The following is a 25,388-nucleotide window of genomic DNA, read 5'->3' as shown; positions in this document are numbered from 1 at the left end:
ACCGAAGGAAAACCAAAAAAAAAAGGTGGACCCGTTTGAGAGTAGCGCTGCAACTGTCAGGGAAACCACCTCGCCGCCAGCCCAGATCCTTCTCGGGCGTGCCCTGGCCCCGCCCCGCGTCCGCCCCGCCCCCACCGCACTAGGTCCCGAAGGCGCCTGGGGCCCTCTAGACCCCGCCCCCGAGTGACGACACCAGAGGCTCCGCCCCCTGCCGGCCCCAGCCCGCTCGCCCCGCCCCCTCCCGTGGCCCCGCCCTGTTCTGACCGCGCCGGGCGACCGCGCGGCTCCTCCCCGTCCCTCCGCGCCCGCCCGGGCCCCTCGCGTCCAGTCCGCGTCCCTGCGCTGGCTTCCGCGGTCGCCATGACGGCGGCCGTGTTTTTCGGCTGCGCCTTCATTGCCTTCGGGCCGGCGCTCGCCCTCTACGTCTTCACCATCGCCACAGAGCCGCTGCGTATCATCTTCCTCATCGCCGGGTGAGGCGCTGCGCGGGAAACCCGGGCGCGGGGCGCCCCTGCCCCGCCGGGCTCGGCGACCCTGCGGCCCCCAAACGGCCAGACCTGGGGGGCGCGCGCGAGGCTGGCAGCGCGGCGGGGCGGGCGGGGCCGGTGGGCTCCCGAGCGAGCTGCAGCCGCGAGGCGCTGAGGACCTCTTGTGGCCCGGATGAGCAGCGGGTGGCGGAGTTCGCCCGGGCGCCCTTCCCGTTTCTGCCGATGGAGACCTAGTTTGCCCCGTTCCCGCGGCGCCTGCAGTCTCCAGGCTGGAGGCCCTCAGCGTCGGGACAGCAGGTCTCCCCTGTCCCCGCGGAGTGAGCTGGGGACCAGGCGCTGCCTGCTGCGCGCTCTGCACCCCGGGTCCGCCGAGCCCGGAGGTGCACGGGGTAGAACTGGGCTCGGGTTTTTGTTTTGTTTCGAGACAGGATCTTGCTGTGTAGTGCAGGCTGGTCTCGAGCTCGCTGATGTAGCCCAGGCTGGCCTCGAATTCAGGGTGATCCCTCTGCCTCGGCCTCCCGAGTGCTAGAATTACGGGCACGCACCACCCCGCCCGGCGTTGGGCTCAGCTTTTTAATAGCGCCGTCTGGAATTTGAAATGTGCGGCAGAAGGTGGAAGGAAACCTGTGAAAATACATGCGCCTGAGCCTGCATCGCCTGCTGGGAGCTTGGCAATTGCCGAATTTTGGCGGTGAATGTGGTCATAACCTCCGTTTTCTCCTTCCTGACAGCTCTTCCTGGGGTGTGCGCCGGCTTCGGCAGTGATTCCCACTTTTTTGAACTTCTTCACTTCCCACAATTGCAGTGAAAGTGCTGAATTGCCTGTTGTTTAAAAACAATAGGGAGGCTGAGGCAAGAGGGTCTTTGTGGGTTCGAGACCTGCCTGGGCTACAAAGTGAGCTCAAGGCTGGCCTGAACTGCATACGAGACCTGTCTCAAAAAGACCGAAAAAAAAAAGGGATTTGGGAGAGGTCTCTAAAGCTTGCTAAAATCATTAAAATCCACAGGAATGTTTTAAGAATCAGGCCTCGGAAACGGATCTAGATCAGAGCTCAGAGTTTTAACCTGTGGATTTTGTGCCAAGTACTCTTAATAGAGATATAGGTCCCCCCCTCCACCCCCGCTTATCTTTTCATATAGCTGATCATTAAATCCGTAATTTCTGGTAGGTTTTGTGTCCGTGGAAACAAAACTTGAAACAGTTACAGGTTGTTTTGTTGCTTTGGCACATCGGTGGGAAACCATTGATTAGGAAGAGTAGTGAATAACCAGATTTCCAGCGAGGAAAGAATACAGTCTGCAGAGGAACATCATATGCTCGCTGAAAACAAGTAATTGTTGGGCAGATCCTACCTTCCTCGTGGACTACATGGGTGTCTCGGCGGGGAAAATGCATCTTGTTTAATGATCCAGAGCCTCACTTTGTGGAAAATATTTTTTCTCTGATTAAAAAGTCAAGAAATGTATTCCTTCCTAAGCAGGTTTTTTTTTTTTTTTCAACTTTAATTGATTATTAATCCTGTGCTTATGTTCACTTGTAATTTTTGTGTATCTTAATTTTCAGAGCTTTCTTCTGGTTGGTGTCTCTACTGATTTCCTCACTTTTTTGGTTCCTAGCAAGACTCATTATTGAAAACAAAGATGGGCCAACACAAAAATATCTGCTAGTCTTTGGGGTGTTGCTCTCCGTCTTTATCCAAGAAATGTTCCGGTTTGCATATTATAGACTTCTAAAGTAAGTTGCTTGTTTTATTTTTTCCAGTTATATTTCAGTCGTGTTTGGTAGTTTGAAACATTAATATCCTGTGATATTTGAGGGTCTATTCTTTCCCACATGGTTCTAAGCAAAGGGATCGGCACACTTCTAGCTTGCAAGTATTGAGTATTCTTTTAACTTGTGGATATTTCTTCCTTTATTCATTCATTCAAAAAATATTTCTTGAGAAATTACTCAGTACAGTATCAGATACTGTCCTAGGCATTGGGGATACATTGGTAATGAAAAGACTCTCTGGCTTCATGGACCTTGTATTGGTCAAGAAATGAATGAACAAGAAAATAACCTTTTATGTTAGAAGAAATGCCATGCAGAAAAATAATCCAGAAAATCACTGAAACAAAAAAAGCCCTTCCCACTTGGAATTTGTGATTTTTCCTACCACCTAAAATAAATAATTCTTATGGAGATTATGCCTTCCATTACAGTATTTTGAAAACAGGTGTTCATGTTGTAGTATTTCCCATGGTTTCAAATCTGTGAAATAAAAATGCATTTTAAGAAAGGCCTTATGCGCAAGCTTTGCTTTAGGGCCCCAAAATTTGCCCTCTCTGTGACCTCACATGAAGCCACTGATTTGAAACACAACGTGAACTTGGAACCATATTTTCTTTCAAGCAGTTGTGAAATTGGCTTTGATTATGCAGTAAAACTAGAGTGATAAATGTGGAATCTTTTTTCATTTCTGCAAATGAGGTAATTACAGCTCTCCATCCATTTAGAAGATACAATCCGGATTAAACATCTATAACATCTCTCAGTGAGCTTCTGATAAATTGTTGTTGCCGATATACTAGACCTTCTATATTTTTACTTTTGCTTTTCATAATAGATTTTGAGTTCTCTTTTCATAATGGAACAATTAGATATTACAAATTGAAAACCAGGAAGCCATTGCCTAGAAACAAAAGTAATTTCTTAGCCAAGGTTTAAAAATGGAATTCCCATTAGTTCCTGGAAATTTTAAAGAGCAACAAATAGCAGAAGTAACATTTAAAGCCGGACATCATAGTATATTCCTGTTGTCCCACCTCTTGCAGAGGTGGAGGCGGGAATATTCTCCTGAGGCCAGTCTAGGCCACAGAGTGAGACTCTGTGTCAAAGAAAAAGTAACATTTTAATTTTCACAGAAATACAATATCCCTAAGAGATGGATGTGTGATTGTGGTTAAAATGTGTCAAGAGAGCGGGAAATGGTGGCACAGGCCTGTAATCCCAGCACTTGGGAGGCTGAGGCAGGAGGATTGTTGCGAGTTGGAGGCCAGCCCGGGCTACAAAGTGAGCTCAAGGCCATCCTAAACTGCATAGTGACACCCTGTCTCAAAAAGACAATAAGTAAGTAAGTCAGTAAATAAATGAATAAAATGTGTCCAGTATACAGCAGTCACTACCATCCAACAGTGTTTAATTTTGACTGTAGAATATTATTAAGGTAGTCAGAATCATTTTCTTACCTCTGCCCTCTCACCATGTATATGAAATTTTTGCCACATGATTTTCATTGTGTCACTTTAAAGGCTAAACATTCCTCATTTCTTCATGGGGATCTCAGAAGACCATGGACATGCCCCTTCGGCCAGTGCCTGGTTTTTACCTGTGCTCAGGATCCAGGGTTGTATTCTGTGGTGTGGTCTTAAGTAGTACCCTTGCCTACACACTATGCTTTTTTTCTTTTTTGTACCAGGAATCGAACTCAGGACCTCATACTTGCCAGGCAGGCGCTGTGCCACTGAGTTAAATCCCTGGCCCAAGGACACTGTGTTTTTAATAACTCAGCTTCACATCTCATTGGGTTTTCCTGTCAGCGACATCATTGCTCCCATTGGTTTTGTAATGAGCCAATTAATTTTTTGTGAAATGGTTCTAAATTTTTAAAAAGTTAATTTCTACTACACAATTTCGCAGGAAGACATGGGTTTAGTAACTTTTTAGACCCCATATGTTTTAAAACCCGAGACTTACCAGAGTGCCTAAGTGAGTACCTGCTGTTCTTCCCTACCTTCTTCTTTGTGGTTTCCACCTGAAGTGGCAGCCTTTTCTTGGCACTGAGCTGTGGCTCCAGAGGACTATAAGCCGAGCACAGGTCCACATTTTTAACGAAGGCAGTTAAGGGAGTAGGACTGCGCAAGGAAAGAAGTTCGCAAACTCAAGCTAGGAAGTTCAGAGAAGCCTCTTTGACCTCCTGGGGAAGCCGCATGTGCTTCCCTAAAAGGACTTGGGAAAATTTGCAGAGAGATGGCAAGATACGCTTGTCAGGTGCCTTTGTAGTAGTTTTACAGTGTGTCTTTAGTAAGCCTTTGAAATATTATAGAGTTTTCCTAGCAAATTTTTGAAATGTTGGATGTTATGTAATTGTGTTAAAATAAGTTTGGCAATTTTTGTAATACTTTATTGATGACTAGAATTTAGATGGTTAATTTAAATTGTTCTCTTATGGTATACTACATTCAAATACAGAGACATGAGTGCATAGTGACTTTCAACCTGATAAAACCTTGCATAGTGACAAACTGGCCTGTAGCCACAGGTAAGCTCTTTCTACATTAATTTAAAAAAACAAGTTATATTGCCTAAACTATGTGTGTTGCCTAAAACAGTTTAGGTAACCATCACGTTGCCTAAAACTTAATGTTACCTATAATATTTAGACATTAGAATTTTTTCTGTTTGGATTGAAACTTTTTTAACTTAATTTTCTTTTAATACTGATATCATAAATATTTTATAACTTTAGAAAATCACTTATACAAAAAATGTTAATATAACTCTTGCTGCTGGAGTTTTTTGTAGTTTTTACTAATGGAGGTATTGACCCCAGTCCTTGAGTTCTTGCATTGAGCTATGTCCCCAGTTCTGCTACAGATTTTTTTTTTTGAAATAAGAGTCTTGCTATGTATGTAGTTCAGGCTGACCTTGAACTCATTATGTAGTCCAGTCTGGCCTGAAACTCAGGGGGATCCTCTTGCATCAGCCTCCCAAGTGCTGGGATTACAGGTGTGTACCACCACCCCTGGTTCTGCTATAGTTTTTTTTAGAGACATCAGTCTATTTTTATCCTACTGGGTTTTTGTTTTGTTTTGTTTTTTTGATTTTGAGACAGGGTCTCACTATGCAGTTCAAGCTGACCTTGAGTTCACTTTGTAGCCCAGACTGGTCTCAAACTTGCAACAATCCTCCTGCCTCAGCCTCCCGAGTGCTGGGATTACAGATGTGTGCCACCACACCTGGCCATCTTCCAAAATGGTGTACTTAATCTGTGTACGTGTTCCTTGATGTTCTCCCTTTTTAAAAAACTCTTCCTCTTATACATACTTTCAAAAAAGAATAGAACAAATGAGAAGGACTAGGATTTATCAGTTTCTCAAAGTTTGTATTTTAAAAATTGGAATTTTTAATTTTTCACCTCTTTTCCTTGTTCTTCGAAATCAGCTCAAACAAATGTACCAGTTCAGTGAAACGGACAGATTAAAAACACGGCCCCCGTCAGTCATGTGCTGGGCTTCTCAGGAACAAGGAAGCGGTGATGTTTTGTGCTTTCTCACTTCCCGGTGTGGGAGTGCATAACGTTTCCTCCCACAGCACAGAATGCGGAAGTTTACTAAACTTTTGAGTTTATGTATTTACTACATTTGTGAGAGCACTACTTTGCTTTGCCAGATAGTGAATATCCTTTATTCGAACTACAATTTATTTAAAACAAGTCCTCCACATTTATTGATTTTTCTATATTTATGCCTGTGCTAATGGGGATTATTACTATTACATGTATGACTCTTAAGCTTTAATTAGTCTTTAACAGCAACCCTGTGGCAGGTAACTTTATTTTATTTAGGAAAAGTGGACAGTTTAATTGACTACTATGCCAAAGAAATAGGTAGAGTCCCTTAAATTTCTAGCTCATGTCCTGGCAACCCAACAGTGCTTCCAGCTTGTTCTGAGTCTAGAAAAGCAAAGGACCATTTTCATTATGCATACTACTGTTTTGCTTGAAATCTGCATTGCCTTAATGTAATCGATGGTATTTGTACTTGTACAGTAAAGAACAGTTAAACGATAATGAACGTACATACCTTGAAATTTAAATTAATACAGTGCCCAGAAAAATAAGTATGTTCTAGTTAATTTAATTGTCTCTTTGTAGAGTTAACCTAACTCCCTTATGTTTCAGTGCTTGCTGATAAATCATTCTAAAGTGTTGTGATTCCTTTATTATTGTAATAAACATACTTTATAGTAATATAACTGAAATATTCACCAGGACAGGCTTTTATGCAGTTGCAGAGCATCTAGCCAGCGGGGGTTAGGGGCAGTGACAGTAGTGGACCGGAGCAGCTGCACCTAGCCTTTGTCATGTCTGCGTGGGTGGTGGGGACTCATAGTCAGGTTGTGGCTTGGCTTTAACAGTAGCATGGACGTGGTCATGCTGAAAATCCTTCCTTATTGAACAGTATTTTACCCTTTCACTCAGTATTCATTTATCTCCTATTCTGATAATAGCATTTTATTCTGTGGACTTTAATAAGAGTATTAGGGTATGAGAGTGTTTTTCGCCTCAAGCCTAAGAGGTGATGTGGAATAAATACGTAAAATATTTTCAAATATTTTTGATTATATGATTCATAGCATACCCATGCAAGACCCTTTGTAGGATTCAAGAGTAAGGAGGGATTAATGATTACCAACCACTGGGAGAGGCAGCTTTAAGAATTGCTGCCCTGGGGCTAGGGATTTAGCTCAGCAGCACAGTGCCTGCCTGGCAAGTGTGAGGTTGTAAGTTCAATTCCCGGTACTGGAAAAAAAAAACCAAAAAAAGAATTGTTACCTGGAGACTGGAGCATGGCTCACTGCTAGTGCGTGTGCTTAGCATGTATGAGGCCTGGGTTCAGTCCCCAGTACCAAAAGGAAAAAAAAAAAACAAACTGGACTGGCCTTTGAAGGATGAGAATAGCTTTAGTTCTGTGGAGTACGAGGCAGAAGGGCGGTGGCAGCATAACTGTAGTCCTGTGGGGATGAAGACATGGTGTTTTGGGAAGAGGAAAAAATTCAGCATGGTAAATTCCACAGGATATTGAGGTAAATATTGACCTCAGAAAATAGTGTTGCTTTTTTTCTTGTTAAGCTGAATCCCTGATGGCTTATTTGTATATACTGTATATTTCTCTTATGTGACTGCCAGATGAAAGGCAGAAGTTAGTTGGAAATTTCAGTTGACTTGACTTTCTTGAAAATACGTTGGGTTTTGTTTAAATGGAGTCTAGAACAGTATGACCGGATCAGAAAGCTCAGTAAATTCTGCTTTTGAAGTGTCTCATATACTGTTCTAATGCACACTTTTCTCTTCGCTTTTTTTTTTTTTTTCTTTTTTTATATGTATGGCTTAATTTTAGGAAAGCCAGTGAGGGTTTGAAGACCATAAATCCAGATGAGGCAGCACCCTCTATGCAATTGCTGGCCTATGGTAAGTTAGAACTGCATGGTGTCATTGAGAAAAAGAAAATCGGACTTGACATAAAAGCCATTTTCATGATTATTTCTGTCTTTTTGAGACAGAGTCTCACTGCGCAGTTCAGGCTGGCCTTGAGCTCACTTTGTAGCCCAGGCTGGTCTCAAACTCTCAATGATCCTCCTGCCTCAGCCTCCCGAGTGCTGGGATTACAGGCTTGTGCTACCAGGCCCGGCAGTTTTCATGTTTTATGTCTTTATAAATGCAAAGCACTATTTTATTACTGCTTTGGCCTGTCTATCATATGTATTTTTCCTGGTTTGTTATGTAAAAGAAAGTGATTGCTGATGACCCCTATCTGTACGCCTGTGCCCATTAAATATTAACCATGTTTGAATGTTAGCTTTTTGACACTCCGCTTAACAATTTTGAAGTGATGTAACTGTCACTTTTTGTTTACCATGACATCGGCTGTACTAGGAAGGCTCTTCATATTAATGCAGTTGCTATCCCTGCATATTGTGCTTTCAAGATTATACTTCAGTCTTGGGTCAGGGTGCCTCAGTTGAGTCACATCACTGGCCCAGGAATCACACCTTCAAGTGCAGTATTACTCCCCCAGGACCAGGTCCAGTTCTAAGCCAACAAACTTCACTCTGTAGACTCTGTTCACACAGCACAAGCCGCAGCGTCCCTGTTGTAGCCTCTCTGACTCACCTATTTCTGCTGAGCTTTTCTAGATCTTTTGTTCCTTTTTTCACTTTCTCTGCTGCATCCATTGTTCGTTTTCGTTTTCTCTTCCTCCTCCTTGCTCATCATTTAGCCAGGCACATACCTTTCCAGAATCAGTTGCCCCCTCCTCAGTAACACCGCCTGTTCATACCCCTTCAACAAAATAGCATTCCTAGGCCTTAGAAATGTGATCTGGAGAGAAATCACAGCAGGAAAAGGGTTTAACAGTGTTTTCTTTCTCTCTAGTTTCTGGCTTGGGCTTTGGAATCATGAGTGGAGTGTTTTCCTTTGTGAATACCTTGTCTAACTCCTTGGGGCCAGGGACGGTGGGCATCCATGGAGATTCCCCTCAGTTCTTCCTCAACTCAGGTACGTTTCTGGTCGCTGGGAATATTAAGGCTTCTACTCTAAGTGATCTGACCTTAGTGAAGTTCACTGTCTTAGAAATTTGAGCCAGTAGGAGTTTATATTATGCCTTTAAAGGCAAAATACTCTTAGGCATTCTAAAGTGAGGGAACTAGGAAAATAAAAACTTTACTGAAAAGTTTTTAGACTTTGAGTACAATTTAGCTTGCTTAATATTTTTATTGTGCTGTAGTAGCACTGTTACTGTATCGTTAAACTATTAGAAGTTCATTTTTATAAGCTATACGTTCTTTTCCATTTTTGTGACATTATGTTTATGTTCAAGATAAGTCCTAATCTTTAATGGGTAATTCGTAATTTAATCTTGAAATTGAGAGGAAAAGAGTAATAAATGAATTGATCTTTTTATCCAAAGATAGCATATGAAAGGACAACTCATTTCAAATTACTTTTTCTTCTGTTAGCTAAAAATTGTCATCAGGGTGCAATGATCACACATTTGACTTAGTAATATGTATAAGTTACATAAAACTTCAAAGTTCCACACAAAGAGACTTTTTAAAATAGAGGGAAAAAAATCCACTACATTTTTAGTTATTTTCACAACAGTTATGCCACTAAAATAAGTGACCTCACACATCCATTTGTTCAGTTACATCATTATTAACATTTGTTCTAAAGCTCTTGAAGGAGCTTGCCCTGTAGTGGAGGGGAGAGACAAAAGAAGTGGATATTTGCAGACATTTCAGGCGGAGTTTAAAATAATAAGGAAAGTGTGAAGAGGAATGACCAATTTTTAAGAATTTGCTGCAGTTGAGAAACATCCTGCGTGTTGAAGTAATAATGTCTACACTCAGTGGGCATTCTTCCCCCACTGTCAGGTGATTCTTTGTTTCTGTTCAGTTCAGGCCGGGGCATCTCCTGTCTAGATTACTTCCATTATTTCCCAGCTGGTTACTCTTTCCTTGACATACTTTGCATCTGAATCCATCCCGTATGCAGCCACCAAACTAATATTCCACTTCGAAAGGTTGTCAGGAGCACTTTACTTTCTGTTGTCTACACAAGTTAAAAATCAAGGCCCTTTAACACGGCTACAATTAGAGGATAGGAACTGTGTTAGTGGGTCAGTCTTATTTAGTGGTGCCTAATTTAACAGCGCGAATTATCTTTCTTGTAGGTATTCTATAATGGCAATAGAAACCTCAGTGGAAATACTCCAGAACTAGAATATTCCTGGCAAATCTGTTAACGATTATATGGAGAGTTAGGTTTTTAAAACAAATGTTGTAGTAATAGTTAAATTCTGTAGAGTTCATATAAATTAATCAGCCACATGAGGCATGCTGCTACTACATTTTTGTCTGTTGTCCTGCAGTCCGTTGTTACCTTGCTATAGAAGCTGTTTTCTGTCCTCAAATTTCTCCAGCTTCTTCCACTAGATGGTGTTAGAGTCCTCTGGTAAACTAGGCTGTTTTCAAAAGTCCAGGTTAAAATTTCTCTTCCAATGACTTGCCTTGTCTGGTGGATTCATTCTGTTGGCGTTCATGGAGTTGCAGTCCTCGTTCTTTCTTTCTGGAACGTCCTTCAGAACATTTTGGAGTGCTGATTTGCTGGTCATGAATTTCTTCAAGTGTTCTTTTTCATGGAAGTATCTTTTTCTTCATCAATTTTAGAAGAGTTCTGTGGAGTACATCAATCTAGGGCCTTCTGTTCTCCTTTTTTTCTTGTGCCCCCCCCCCTTGTTCCCCTTCTCACCTAAACATCTTCTACCCATTTCCCAATCTCTATTACACATTTTGGTCCTTATTTACACTTTTGATTTCTCATGCCAGAGAAATAATGTGGTATTTAAACATGTGTGTCTGATTTATTTCACTTAAGAATATGATCTCAGCGTACATCCATTTAGTTGGAAATGTCTCAATCTTATCTTTCTTTATGGCAGAGTAGTATGCCATTGTATAAAAAACAAAACCCCACATCTTTATCCATTCATCTGTTGATGGGCATTTGGGCTCTTTGTAAGGTTTAGCTATTGCAAAGTGGGCTGCTGTAAACATGGGTGTGCATATATTCCCGTGGTGTGATGCTTTTAATTCTTTTGGGACGATACCAAGAAGTGAAATAGGTGGTTCAAATGGAACCTCTAGTTTCAGTTTTTTGAGGAACCTCCACACTGGTTTCCACAGTGGTTGTATCAGTCTATACGCCCACCAGCGGTGCAGAAGGGTTCCTTTTACCCATGCCTCCAACCCGACAGCACTGTCAGCATTTGTTATTGGTTGATTTCTTGATACAGACATTTTTTTTCTGGAGTGAGATGGAATCTCAGTGTTTTAATTTGCATCTCTGGAATGCAGCGTTACTCTTTTAGAAGAGAGTATAAGAAAGATTTGTAGCATCCTCAGGGTTTATTGTAATTTCTATGAATTCAAGGAAAAATTCCACATTCAGTAAGATTTCTCAATGCCTTTAACTAAGTCAGGACAGACTAACCATGCTGTGAATAATACTTGTAGAATGAAATAACAGTTATTTTATCATATGCAAATTTCTTCCTATTACAGCATCATTTGCTTTGGTTGGGTTTGGGTTTGGGATTTCTTTTTTTTTTTTTTTTTGAGACAGAGTTTCACTGTGTAGTTCAGGCCAGGCTTGAAATCACTAGATAGCCTGTGCTGATCTCAAACTTGCAGCGATCCTTCTGCCTCAGCCTCCTCAGTACTGGGATTATAGGTGTGCACCCACCATGCCTGGCCCAACATTATTCTTTGAGGCATAAGCTTTGAATTATACATTTAAGAAATTTTTGTTTCAAGCATAACCCCAAATTTATACATATTTGTAGTTATATGTTATTTGTAATAGCTGTTATTACCATTTATTTAGACACAAGCCCATTTTTAATTTTGCAGTTAAATTTATGAGTTTATATGTTTAACATATTCCATCATAAATGCCTAAGTAAGAATCAGAATAAGGACATTTAATAAGTGTATCTTCTGTGTTAGTGTGAGTTAATGCAGATACATACTACATGATATCTGTACAAACATGACTTTTTATGTTACAGACAGGCATGGTTTAATAATGTATGTGGCTGAGTTAATTCTTTTTTGTTTGTAGCTGTGTAACAGGCTGGTGTTAAATCACTAGAATCATTGCCATTTCATAGAAACACTGTGTATAGATGAAAGTATAGGAATTAGAATCTTAAAGTGTTCTCTTGGCTGGCTAAGTTAGTATTTGGGGTAAGTCCATTTGGTTATTTAACTACTCATTCCACAAATAATTATTAAAATTTTTATTGAGCAGGAATTACACCAAGTTATGAAAATATAAGGCAGTTAATATCCGTACCTTCCACCCACAGTGAGGAACAAAGACCGACAGCTAACTATGACTAAGCATAGGAAGCCTGCAGTGAGGAACGGAGGCACGAGCGCTGCCTTTGTTGCATTTACCACAGTTGTGGTTAATCGGCTAGTGATGTAGTTAGTTGTTTAACGCTCTGGTCGTGTACTAAGCCGTGTAAGTACAAGGACCTCTGTTCCCTGTGGTGTTCCCAGCACTTGGGAGCCCTTGTTTCTCCACGGCACTCAATAAATATTTACTGAAAATTGAAAGCAAGGCACAGCTTATGGAGGAAGTGCCGTCTGAGTAGAGATTTACTTAAAGATAAACATTAGCTAGGCAGACAAAGAAAGGAGATAGGCCCCTTCCCTGCAGGCTGCGAGGTAAGAGACTGCGTTCACTGAGAAAAGCACACGCGGTACTTCCATCTGACTCTGAATCTCCTCGTCTTTGGGGAAGGGTAAAAATAATGCCTAGCTCAGGATTGTTGGGCATTAAATGATATTCGATATTTATAGTTCAGTGCTTTGGAAGCTCTAAAGTGGCCTGAGAGTGTTATGTAGGTAGAGAATCTTGTTCTTGTGACTACAGAACGAGTAGGGAATCTGGATTTATCATTCTGAATGACCTCCCTTATACTCTGAGCGAAACGTACCTCTAGTACTCAGTTAAAAAAAAAAATAGCTGATACTGTTTTAAATTCCCGAAGCTGTTTCATTTCTCTTTTCTGGGCAGAGCTCTTATTTAGGTAAGGTTTAAAACTTGAGCCACTATTGCTAAATCCACTAGTGCCACTAGGCAAAATCAGTGCTGGTCAGACCTCATCTGGAGAGCTGCGTTCAGTTGGGAGCATTGTGATTTAACGGAAATGCCAAAGAAGTAAAATTCACACAGATGAAATTGTCAGTGCGGTGAAAGAGCTAGCTCTGTCCTGTTGGATATGGAAGAAAGAGGAATATTGAGTTTGACGAAATATAAAAAAGGAATGTTGGAGATTTGGTGTTTATTTCAGTTTGTCATTTCCTATAATAAAATTATACGCCCACACAGTTGCATGGCCTTGCGGTGGTCAAAATGTACTTTCTTTTTTTTGGGTTTTTTTCTGGTACCGGGAATTGAACTCACAACCTTGTGCTTGCCAGGGAGGCACTGTGCCACTGAGCTAAATCCCCAGCCTCAAAATGTACTTTCCTGCCACTTGACTTTGAGCTCCATCCTGTGACTTGAACTAGTCAGTTAATGGACATGATAAAAGTCAGAGGCTTAAGAAGTACTTCAAAGGTTGGAGCGACATTCTTGCACCTGGGTCCCATGCCCTGAGAAAAACTCACCCTGGATAGTTAATTCCCACTTAGCCTGAACCCTGACTGAACACAGAGCACACTTAGCCTGGCCTGCTGGGAGGAGCCAGATCCGCCACCTGCAGCGGGGCTGGCAGCTGAGCCCAGCCTTCATCAGCAAAGTGCGCAGCATAAGAACAAACCCATTTGATTCAATCTGATGAATGCCTGTTTTCATTCATCTTTTGTGTGTTTTGTTTTGTTTGAGGCAGGGTCTCCCACAATAGTCCAGGCTGGCCTTGAATTTTAAATCCTCCTGTCTCATCCTCTCCATGTGCTGGAATTATAGGCATACACTACCACACCTGGAAATTTATTAAAGGTTGGAAACAACTTTTTTATAGTTTGAATGATAAGCATCCCTTTATTTGCTGACTACTATTATATACATCTGATAACATTAGGGACAAGTATCTTCTTAAGCTGATGTCAGAGGCGGTTACTTTCCCAGTGTTAAGTAAAACAGTATACAACATCAGTATTAAAATGTTAAATATGACACTGCAGTTTTGAGTTTGATCTTCTGAACAATTTAATTGAGGAAAATAAGGTAAAAGATTACATGTTTATTTTATCTTCAGAAATGTAAAGGTCTGATTATTCAAACGGTAAAACAATGTTGGCTTCAAGACCTGACGGCTCTGCTAGATATATTTCAGGCCACCTTCTAAATCATTCATGTGTCCTTTCAAGGATGACTGGCCAACCCAGGCATGGTGACACATGCCTGTAATCCCAGCACTTGGGAAGCTGAGGCAGGAGGATTGCCAGGAGTTTGAGGCCAGCCTGGGCTACACAGCAAGACCTTGTCTCAAAAAACCAAAAAACAACCAAAAAGGGATGCGTGGCTAGCTAGCCTCTGCTGTGTACTTCTCAGCTAAAGCAGTTAAATGCCTTCTACTTCTCCGTTCACTGTAGGCTTTATTTCTGTTTGTTTGTTTTTTGAGACACGGTCTCACTGTGTACTCTCGGTTGCCTTGAACGTACTATGTTGCCCAGGGTGGCCTCAAACTCACAGTTGTCCTCCTGCCTCAGCCTCCCAAGTGCCTGGATTACAGATGTGCACTCCCATGCTTAGCTCATTAGGCTTTATCTCTTGTATATGCATGAAATGGTCCTTATTTTCTTCATCCACTGCTGCCTTTAATTTTTGATGTTTCTTTTATTATTTTTATTTATTTTTGAGACAGGGTCTCACTATGTAGTTCAGGCTGGCCTTGAACTCATTATTAGCCCAGGTTGGTGTCAAACTCACAGCAGTCCTCCTGCCTCATCCTGCCAAGTGCTGAGATTATAGGCATGCGCTACTACACCTGGCTTCTTTTTTATTTTGTTTCTTTTTCTTCGTTAAATTTCAGAGATTTTTTTCTTAGACATGATAAGAAGGAAACTATCCTCTAGCGATGATTTGCATTAGACAAAAGTTACACTTTTTGAAAATCATCTGGTATGGTTTCTTCATTCAGCCTCATAGGAATATACTTTTTGCTCACTAAATGCATTATTACTCATTTGAAAAGGAAAAACCCCCCTGTTTTCAACTTTACTGCTTCAGATTTAGCACCTTCAGGTTGATCCTGCACAGCCTCGTGTTTGTGTTGTATGTGGTAGGAATCCTGGCATTAGTGCTGGCCTGCTGCATGCCTACCTCTCACCCACGTACCCTTCACTGCTGGGACCACTGACCAGTGTCCTCGTCTGTCTCCATGTCTCTGCTACCCAGAGTCAGAATGTTCACATCAGGGCCACTGCATTGCACAGCTTCTGAGGAATTGTTCACATGCTGACGTATTTCGTTGGTGCACTAAGATTTTCCATTACTGTTGCTAAAACATGTCTTAGCCAAATTTCCCAGAACCATGCTTTTCTTCCATGGATGTTGAGAAATCTTGGCAGTTCTCTTGAAGAATTAGTCAACCTTGAGATTTACCTTGGGGTGGGGGTTTGTTCTATTGGATTTCATCACCTTTCTCATTAGTCTAAAGTTGTCACTAAAGACTTACACTTGAGTATTCTTCTTGAAATTGAAATGTGTTATTTCAGATGGTAAGCTGCTTTGCCATCTCTAATGGAAATTTTTCCTTACATTCAGTGGGAGCTTGGAATATTGCTGGTCTCATGGAAAGTTTGGAGCATCCTTGAAGTCTTCCTTCTCTCATTGGTGCAGTTCCCTCCTTCAAGTTGATCAGACCAGCTTATTTCACTAAAATAAATCCTGATTCTTTCTTTTTCTCATAACTCATTTCCTATCTAACTGCAAATCTTGCCTCCAGTTTTGTTTTAAATCAGGTTTTTGTTTGTTTTTCTCCGGTACCGGGAACTGAACCCACGACCTTGTGCTTGCCAGGCAGGCGCTTTGCTGCTGAGCTAAATCCCCAGCCCCTAAATCAGGTTTTGATAGGCATGGTTTTGTCTTATAAATGGCCCCAGGAACACATGGTATGATCATTGATTTGGAACAGGCATTTTTTTAAAAGGAAAATTTGATGGTGCTGAAATTGTTCTAGGCTGCAGACAAACTTGGAAAGGTCCTGATTGATTTCGTGAAGTCAGTGAAGCATGACTAGAAAGTAGTCAAGTCCTGAGCACCTGCGCTTACTACCTGCTGCCCGAAGGTGAGGTCCTCCGTTATGGATTTGTGCATGAGGCTGCTATGAGTACTGCCTTGGACCCCACGCTCCAGTGGCACTGCCAGCTGATGGGTTGTGGTGTATTGTTAGTGCAGCATTTTGCTGTCAGTAGCTGACTAATAGAGGGAATTTGAATTTTTTTTAAAATGTGCGCATATGCAAAAAGTTACTTTTGTCTTTAAAGAGTCTTCTTAGGATCAACAAACAGGAAGACAGAGCAGGGTTTCTCAACCACAGCACAACGGACATTGTGGCCAGATAATTCTTTGTGAGTGAGACGTCTTGCATATTGCAGGGTTTTTTAACAATATCCCTGGCTCTTTTCCACTAGATGCCAGAAGTACCCCATACCCAGCGTGACAACTCAGGACATTTACAGGCCACTTCAGTTGAGATAATTGCATTAGAGCAAGGCAGATTTGGGTTCTTTTTGTGGAGGAAGTGTCCCATAGTGGTTGTTTAATGAAGTGAGCTCCTAAACTCGAGGTATTCGAAGTGTGTGCTATGGGATCAATTTTTTTTTTTGTCATCTAGGGGACTGTATCACACAGCTTCTAATAGACCTCCAGTGTTAACTCTCCACACTCATGAGCTAATTTGAGGAGAGGGTTTCATCCTTCTTTAGCATTTCCTGGGAGGACTTTAAACATGGAATCATGCTTGGCAGTTCATGCAGCTCATAAGTGTGGTTTAGGAACACTTTGATAAATATAAAACAGTAAATTCTATTGAAACACCTGCAGTCATTTGAATTGGTTTTGGAGTATCTCCTTTCTGAGTTTGTTGGTATTAAAGGATAATGCCATACTTTTCCTTCTGTCTTGTAGTATAAGATGGTTTCTCTTGTTTTTGTTTTTGCTTTTGCTTTTGCTTTTGTTTTGTTTCATTTTTTCAGTGCTGGGGATTGAATCCACAGCCTTGTACATGCTAGGCAAGTGTCTTCCACTGAGCTTCACCTCCAGCCCTCAAAACATAATTTTTGTTATTGGAAAGTGTTATTTAATTAGTTATTTTTGTAGTGTACACACACACACACACACACACACACACACACACCCAGCTAAGAATAAATGAGATGATAGAGTTCTCTTATTGTAGAAGGAAAACTTTAAAATTAGATCCCTGTTAGAGAACTATTCTGCCACATACTCTAAACATTTTCAAAACATTAATTTGCAAAAACTTTCATTTTCAAAAACAGTAATTTAGCTCTGGGCTCTGATTTCTGCTTGTGCTAGGTGATTAGGTATGTCTCAGGAATCTAGGAAGTTTCTGTGACCTGGAAGAATGGGAATTTCTCACTTTGTGGAATCCTTCCATTACTTAGAAAAAGAAGCTAAAAGCTCGTTGAGGTCCACAGCCCGTCTCTAGGGAGCTGAGGCCAAGTGCTGGCTCTGTTACTGCTGGGTAGTAGCAGCGCAGTGGCTTAGGGATACCCTCACGTGGTGTGCAGATGGGGTAGATGGCAGCAGTTGGTCGCTGTCTAAGGAATCCAGTATTAGCACTAATTGCTATCTTTCAACCTTGCCTTCACAAGGACAGAAAAATAGATACTAGGAATGAGGGAGAAAAGGACACGTGGGAAGATGAAGGTCTTCACAGGTCTGTGTGTAGAGCACTTTGGGGTATAATCAGGAAGTTGGTTAGAACCAAAAGGTAAAAATTGCCTGTTAAAGATAACACTAAAACATTTTGCCTAAATGTACATTGGAGTGAAACATTGTCTGCCAAAAGAGTTTGACTTAAAAGATTGTCAGAAGAGGCAATCCGTTGTCAAACCAGACTATTACAGCTGTCACAGACAGTACAGTACTTGTTAGGATTGTTCAGCTTTCCGGATGTTCCAAAACATTGAAAACTATGGAAGCACCTTTTATTAGTCTGGGTTGTGAGCTAATCCTGATACTCTTGTGGTTAACTTACAGAAGTTTTTCTTTCCTACTTCTAAGAAAAATATTAAAAGAAAGTAAGTTTCAGAGTCATTGAGCAGCTTTTAGGGTTTTATATATAGGTACATGACTTGAAAGGCTTAGTAACTAAAAGGTGGTGTTCTATGGATGCTGTTAGCAAATCTTCGTTTCTAGTTGGAATTCCACTTGCTAGGAAGTATCAAAATCGCATGCATGTACTGTAGCTACTCCTCTGTGGCAGAAAAGCTCAGATGTCCAGGCCTCAGTCCCTGTTGGATCTCTAATCAGTTGCAGAGGGATAAACAATAAATCCTACTATTCTACCATAGCACTTTGTGATAGTACGGGCTCTTGGTGATCACCCAAGTCAGCCAGAAACCAGTTCTAGCTGTAGAAGAGTAACATCGGAATGTACAATATTTTAGTAAATGTTTGAGAGACTTCCCTTAGATATTTGCTAGTAAAGCAGTAACCTGCAAGGTGGCGCAAAGTTCCCATGAGACTGTTTTGTGTATTGCCGTAGCCTGAGAGCCTAGACTCGCCTGGCGCGTATTGTGCCCTGAATACACACACTCATTGTGTGGGTGATGAAGGAGGGGAGAAGAAATAAATGTAAGAGTAGTACCAAGTCAGAGGAAGAAGTCATTTACAACAGTGGAGAAGAATGTATTTTTAATTAATACCCAAGTACCCCGCAAACGTGGGTGAAAAGGGAAATTATTGCTGCTTTGCTTTGCTTTCCCACCTGATAGTAGAACTCGCTGAGGGCCCTGCCCTTTCATGTTCACATCTGTAGAACATAGCATGTGATAGCCACCACTGTGGAAAAGGTGTGGTGTGCCAAGCACCGTTCTTCACTGCAACAGCCCACTGAAATAGAGGAAAGAGAAGCTCACAGAGGGCAAGTACCTTATCCAGAGCCACACGGTGGGGGTGGGAGTTCCAACTCAGGGTGATCTGGCTGCAAGGATACGTGTGTATAATACTGAGACCAGATTGTCTAGGTCAGTGATGGCAAACCTTTAGAGCTTGCAAGCACCCAGCTGTGGCACACGTCCCATAGGTTTGCCACCACTGGCTGGGTGGTCAGTAAATGTGTGTTGAGTGTACACAAAGATGGGGAAGGGTTCCTGTGAGGACAGTCCACTGAGGTGACATTTAAGCTCGATCTTAAATTGTAAGATTCAAGTGTATTAAGGCCAGCATAGGCAACTTAGCATGATCCTGTCTGAAAATAAAGAAATTTTAGAAGAGTTGGGCTTAACTAAGTTGCAGAGCATTTACCTAGCATACTTGAGGCCTTGGGTTTGAGCCCAGTACAAAAAAGATTTGGGGGCTGGCTCAGCAGCATACTGCCTGCCTGGCAAGCACAAGGTCATGAGTTCGATTCCTGGTACTGGAACAAAAAAAAAAAAAAAGAAAAAGTTTTGGATAGGTGAAATGAGGAAGGGCGGTTATGAGGGAACAGTGAACAAACAGAAAGAGAGAATATGAATGGGGAAAAGTTCCGGGTTTTGGCCATAAAGGATATACTTGAAGATTAGTAGGGGACAAGTTGTCAGGATGACTGGGTCTAGGTAGTAGACGGCATTAAATGCTAGTATGAGATGTCTGGACTTAATTTTGGAGCAAAGTCATTCTGTCAAAGACTTCTTAGTAGGAAGGGCTAAGAAATACCTAGAATTTGGAAATAAGTCAGAGCCAGTGATGTCTTGAGGATGCTTGTCTGAAGTTGGCAGAATAATGCTTTTTTGGACAAGAACAGACTGAAAATCCCACCAGTAAGAGTATTTCCCAAGTAGCTGAAGTCTAAGGCTTGACTAGAGTGGTGTTCTTGGCTCCTCTCCGTAGTCATGATAATGTGTAGAAAGCAGGCGCAGATGCCGGCCGCCCACCAGAGGACATGCTCATATGGCCTTGCTTTCCTTCACATGCAGTTGGCATCTAGAATTTAGAAAACCTAGGCTCGTAAGTTCTAAGGTATGAATACTTAATGATTAACAATATAAGTGTTTGCTTTTGTACCACTTTCTGCCTTGGTCTCTTCTGATGTAGAAAAGATTTAAAACCCTCACTAAATTCCTAGGCATCTTCATTGGTCTCAACTCACACCATCACCAGGCATGTGTCTCCAGGGGAGCTTCCTTTTCCAGAATCATCAGTGGGACTGAAACACACACTTTTGTTTAGTATGCTTTGGCCTCAAAGTTTAAAAAGCTATTCATTTGCTTCTCTGTTAGTTAAAATATTTACCAATATTTACTGAAATGATGGAACTGTCACAAGATTTATGTTTTGTTTTACTCTAACCACAACAGTTATGTCTTTTTAATATAATTTTGATTTTCTTTACTGAATACAGATGAAATACTGTTTTCCCATAGTACTTTTTTTCATTCAGCATTAGAGTCTAGAGATCATTTATATTGTGAGTCATCTACACTAGTCCATGGTGTGAACATGCCATGATTTATTTTCCTGTTCTGGTAACAAAGGACGTTTTTTGGTTATAGGAAGAATGCTGGTGTATTTTGTATACATCTGCTGTACACATTTCTGAGACTTTCTCTAGAGGGAGTGCTTCTGAAACTTGACCGTGCACAGTCTCCTGGAAGGCTGTTTAAACTGGGATTGCTGGGTCTCAACAACAGTTTTTCTGATTCAGGTGTGGGATGGGTTCTAGTGATGTGCATTTCTTTCAAATTCCTGTGTTCTGATGATCTGTTGGTTTGAGAACCAACCGTTTCAGAGTATAACTCTAGCTTGGAATTGTTAAAGTGGAATAGAGAATGCAAAATTTTCATTTTGTTGGTAATGGTAGATTGCTTTTTGCCAGAGAATTGCCAGACTGGGAGTTTTCCTATTTCATGGATGTTAATATAAGGAACTTGCCCACTTAAATAAAGGATGTTATCCAGGACACCGATCCCTGTGTGTACAAGCACACACGCACACACACGGTATTCCACACTGAAACCTGTAGCGCTGATCAAATTCAGTGCCAGTTGCTTAAGAAGAACCTTAGATAATTACTGTGATTTTTAATACTACTTTATTTTTCCTTCAGTCTTTAAAAAAATGTTCCAAAGAAAAATTCCACTTTCATAAGGAGACTTGTTTCAGCAGAAGATATCCCTTTTAATCGGAAATTTTTCTCAAATAGGGCCAACAGCTAATTGGGGAAAAGCTGGTTAGATTTTACAGTCATCTTACCGCATTCCTCAGGAAAGCACTTGAAAGCCAGACCCGAGTTGGGGTTTTTGTTGAACAGGTTCACGTTTAGAGGAAGAGCTGCTGCAGAGGCTGACCCACCCCTCTGAAGCACTGCTTCCTGGGTTACTGTTAGCACAGGTGTCCAGGGCCTGTTTCCGTCACATATGGTCAGGCTCGCTGCCCTATATAGTGACGGTGTTCAGTGGGCTTCGGTGTCTGTGGAGTGCAGGGCTGGGCACTAACGGTTCACTGTCTTTCAGCTTTCATGACGCTGGTGATCATTTTGCTGCACGTGTTCTGGGGGATTGTATTTTTTGATGCCTGTGAGAAGAAGAAGTGGTACGTCCTCCTCATCGTTCTCCTAACGCATCTGCTGGTGTCTGCCCAGGTGAGCATTGGTGCTGTGCGCACACTGAGTTTTGGAACTCAAGTCTGTGTCTGAAATGGTATCTTCCACTCCAAATGGAGCACGTGGAGGGTCAGGAAAGGGGTAAAAGTCATTTGAGTGAGTGAGTCAGTTATTGAAGATCTGTTATAGAAAGACAGCCACCAGTTTTTTGGTGGGTTTCATTAAAGATTTTTTTTCCATGTGTGTTTCCTGTAACAGGTACAGTAAAACTTGAAATAATTATACTTACGTTAGAAAGCACGTCTGGAAAAATTTCTGTCTCTTTAAAAATCCCTTAAGATTAAAAATTTTCATATCTTTGTATCATTACATAGAAATTATTATAATGTGTTTAGCTGGTTAATCACTTCTGTCTTTTGTTATTGTGAAGTGGTCTTGACCATCTGACTACATGAAACTTTCTCCATACATTGTTTAGCTTCAAGGGCGTGGAGCTACAAAGTAAAATGACATGAATATCTTTTAAACACTTTATACAGATTGCGAAAGTACTCTCCATAAGGGTTGTGCCATTTTAAATTTGATAACAGAAGTGGCAACATCACTTGCTTTTCATTTATGTTATAATAATGTCAGTTTTCAAAATGAAATTTAAAAGTACTTGATTTAGCCAGGTATGGTGGTACACGCCTGTAATCCCAGCACTCGGGAGGCTGAGGCAGGAGGATCATTGCGAGTCTGAGATCAGCCTGGGCTACAAAGTGAGCTCAAGTCAGCCTGAACTGCATAGCGAGACCCTATCTCAAAAAGACAAAAAAAAAAAAACAAAAAAACCCACTTTATTTATTTATTTATTGAATGTTATTCAGCTTTTATTGACAGGGATGACATCCCTTCTACTTGTTGCACAAACTTGGTAGCTTTGGGACAAAAATAGCGCATGTGAAGAGCGGTCTGAAAAATTAGTCTATAATTTAGTGGCTCAATGTCAGGAGTTCCTTCCCCACTCCACTGCTGCTGCCTCCATGACATGAGGGATGAAAGGTTAATTTCCTGGCTACCCAGAAAGCTTGAGTGCAACAGTTGCGTTACTGAGAAAGAATTGAGAGAGGTCATAACTTACTGAGCATCTGAGCGTGACTGGTGTCTGTGCTAGAAAAAGGAGTTATTGATAAATATTAACAGGGAGAGCTGTAATGTAGTGTTCACCAGTTCTCTGGGCATTTCATCTTCCTCCTGAAGACTCCACCGTGCTTCACCCAACCCATGCATCCATCCCACTTTGATGGGCCCAAGTCAAGCTCCACAGATGTCCCTGGCCACCAGAGGGGTTGGGATAAGAAAATCTCCAAAAGTGAAACTGGTGAAAAAGCCACATCCAATCATTTCAAAAGCCAAAGCTTCACTGGCACAGTAAACGCTGCAAGGCAGGTCTGACAGTGGAGCAAAGGTCAGTTCCAGGGCCAGGTTCAGAAAATGCAAATCCCAGCCACTCGTGGACAGCTGGGCTAGGGAGCTGAAGAACAAACAGCTTGTGCTTATGCTGCCGGCTACTTGAGTAGAGGTAGAAAGCCCGGAAGGTCTGAAATGGGAAGGGATGGATCAAAAGCCTCAGCCTTTTCCAACTACCTCCTTCACAGATCACTGGCTGGCACCTTTGGGCCCTCTGTCCCCTCTCCAAGTCCCATCACAGTGACTGCACCACTACTGGCCCCATGCACCCTGCCCACCTCAGCCTGCACGGCCTGTGCTTGTCCAATTGGCCTTCCCCATCTCTTCCCCACTTGGCCAAAGGTATATCCTCCCCTGTTCCCTAAGGGGCCCCAGGACCCACTCGTGGTTCAGTGCTGCCTCCAACACAGCGGCCTCACTAGCTACCCGCTTCCCACCCAGCTCATTATTTAATGCTGCTGAAATGGAAGTGCTCCCTGTAGTTCCCCACAGGGGTTCTGGAAAGTGGATTAATTCAACATGCTTTTCAGAGACGATGCCACCAGCCTGGCAAAGAGGCCCAAGCTCTGTGCTCCCCGGCTATGCTGTTTGCATCCGGCTCAAGCGTATAAGGCCAGTGCTCTGAGGTGAAGCCTGGGCTGGCCTCTGGCTCATTATGCAAGATGCCAACGCACGTCACATTTGAATCATGACGTTCAGAAGACACGTCAGTGGTGCGATTAGAAGTCTAAGGGAGCTCAGTGAAGTGTACACAAGGGACAACTTGGAGACGCGACGGTCAAGGTGTGGGCTTGACTGAGAGCAGCCAAGTCTTGAACTCAATTCCCACCCCTTGCCTACTCCCTGCACTAAGCACAGACTGGCAGGGAGCCTCTGGTCGCTCCTGTGCAAATGTGAATGTGCACGAAAAGAGGACCTTCCACTGCACACGGTGCCGTGAGAGCTGGGTCAGGGGCCTCGTGACCATCCACAGCGACCTCCTGAGGAAAGTGAAATCCAATGCCCAGCAGGTGGAAGGTCATCAGAGAGGAAAGGAAGCTAACTTGTGAAAAGGAATGGAGGGGTGGCGACACACACGACAGCAGCCGCCTCCTCCACCTCACCAGTGCAGAGAACATTAAATACAAAAAGAAAGTTTCCTTTGCTGGGCCATTTGGGTTTCAGACAGAAGGCAGCTACCACGGGCTCTGGTGCTTCTATGTAGCCTGAGCTAAGGGGATGTACTCAGCATGCACAAGACCAAAGGGACAGGAAACTGCTCTGCTACCAAGCTGCCTGGCAGCTCTCGGGACGCGTGCCCTGACGTGTCCTTCACAGGCTTCCAGGCAGGTACCATAGCTTCCTTGCAATAACGCCATCAACAGGCACTACTATTTAACAACTGCCTGTCCTCAACAGAGGGAGGGGTGTGGTTCTTCTTCGACCCAGTACTAACCAAGCAGAAATCACCGAAGCACCCCAGCTGGTAAGCTATAAGACCTAACACTTGATACCTCACTTCCTTTAATCAGATAGATACAGAGATAGACATTAAGAGCCCCTGTAGCTTGGGTCTAAAGTCTAAGACCCACCATGGTCTTGACTCAGTTCATCATGAGTACAGTCCTAATCAAACCAGTTCCTCCCATGTGCTCTAAGTGATACTTTAAAAAATCAGCAAAAAGGCTTAAGCACGTGCTTCTGGGGCCTATTTACAGTTCACAGGTTTGTTCATTCACGCATTACAGGAGTAGCTCCGTCAAGTCAGGCTCAGCTAAATATTCAAGTAACAAAAGCTGGCCACAAAACCCAGTAAGGTTAGGCCTACCCACTGCCTGCAATGGGCAGCCCCACCAGGAGGCCAAGGGGAAGCCCAACACAGCCAGGCCCCCGGAGTCAGGGCACGTGATGAGCCTGCTGAGGCTACGCCAGCAAGTGTCAACCCTTCCTCTCCAACAGCAGCATGTGTGTGTTCCGCTCTCCCAGCGCCTCTCGGCTGCGGACAGGACCAGGAGCCTCATAGCCAGGATCAGCCGTGCGCTTCTGGGCCACTGGGTGTCATTAGCTTGGCCTTCCTCTCCCCTCACGGTCCCTTGGTTGAATACTGTACCAGCAGAAAGGGCTCCTTGGTCTTGCCCTCCCCCACGATGCTCTCCTCGTCCTCTGACTGGCTGATGCGCTGCAGTCGCAGGTAGCACCAGCAGCCCAGGATCAAGGCCCCCAGCGCAGCAATGTCGATGAGGATGACAGTGACCGTGACCACACCAGTGGTGGGGCTGTGGTCCGTAATAGACATGGTCAGTGCTTGGGGGCTCTTCCTTAGCAGGAAGCTCTCAAGGGTGGCTGGCTCAG

General features: G+C 42.7%; 1 protein-coding gene and 1 pseudogene across 3 annotated transcripts; one reads left to right on the top strand and one right to left on the bottom strand.

The window, feature by feature from the left end:
- The first annotated feature begins 248 nt into the window (after positions 1 to 248).
- Aph1b (APH1B gamma secretase subunit) lies at positions 249 to 21,750 on the top strand. Of its 3 annotated transcripts, none has more exons than XM_005393791.2 (5): positions 249 to 473; positions 2,053 to 2,223; positions 7,653 to 7,723; positions 8,687 to 8,809; positions 21,517 to 21,713. In XM_005393791.2, the coding sequence occupies exons 1-5, from the start codon at positions 361 to 363 to the stop codon at positions 21,696 to 21,698; spliced, it is 660 nt and encodes a 219-aa protein (XP_005393848.1). In that variant the 5' UTR covers positions 249 to 360; the 3' UTR covers positions 21,699 to 21,713. The 3 variants fall into 3 exon arrangements, with proteins under 3 accessions (XP_005393848.1, XP_013374437.1, XP_013374436.1); XM_013518983.1 differs by lacking the exon at positions 249 to 473 and adding an exon at positions 640 to 805 and having other exon boundaries at positions 2,106 to 2,223; positions 21,517 to 21,750; XM_013518982.1 differs by lacking the exon at positions 249 to 473 and adding an exon at positions 641 to 785 and having other exon boundaries at positions 21,517 to 21,743.
- Positions 21,751 to 22,428: 678 nt separating this feature from the next.
- Positions 22,429 to 25,382, bottom strand: LOC102027253 (annotated as a pseudogene).
- Positions 25,383 to 25,388: the final 6 nt, after the last annotated feature.

Source organism: Chinchilla lanigera, unplaced genomic scaffold (genome assembly GCF_000276665.1).
Source record: "Chinchilla lanigera isolate Chin_1 unplaced genomic scaffold, ChiLan1.0 scaffold00049, whole genome shotgun sequence".
Taxonomy (NCBI): domain Eukaryota; kingdom Metazoa; phylum Chordata; class Mammalia; order Rodentia; family Chinchillidae; genus Chinchilla; species Chinchilla lanigera.
The sequence above is the reverse complement of the archived record's forward strand: the minus strand, read 5'-3'. Positions and strand labels throughout refer to the sequence as shown.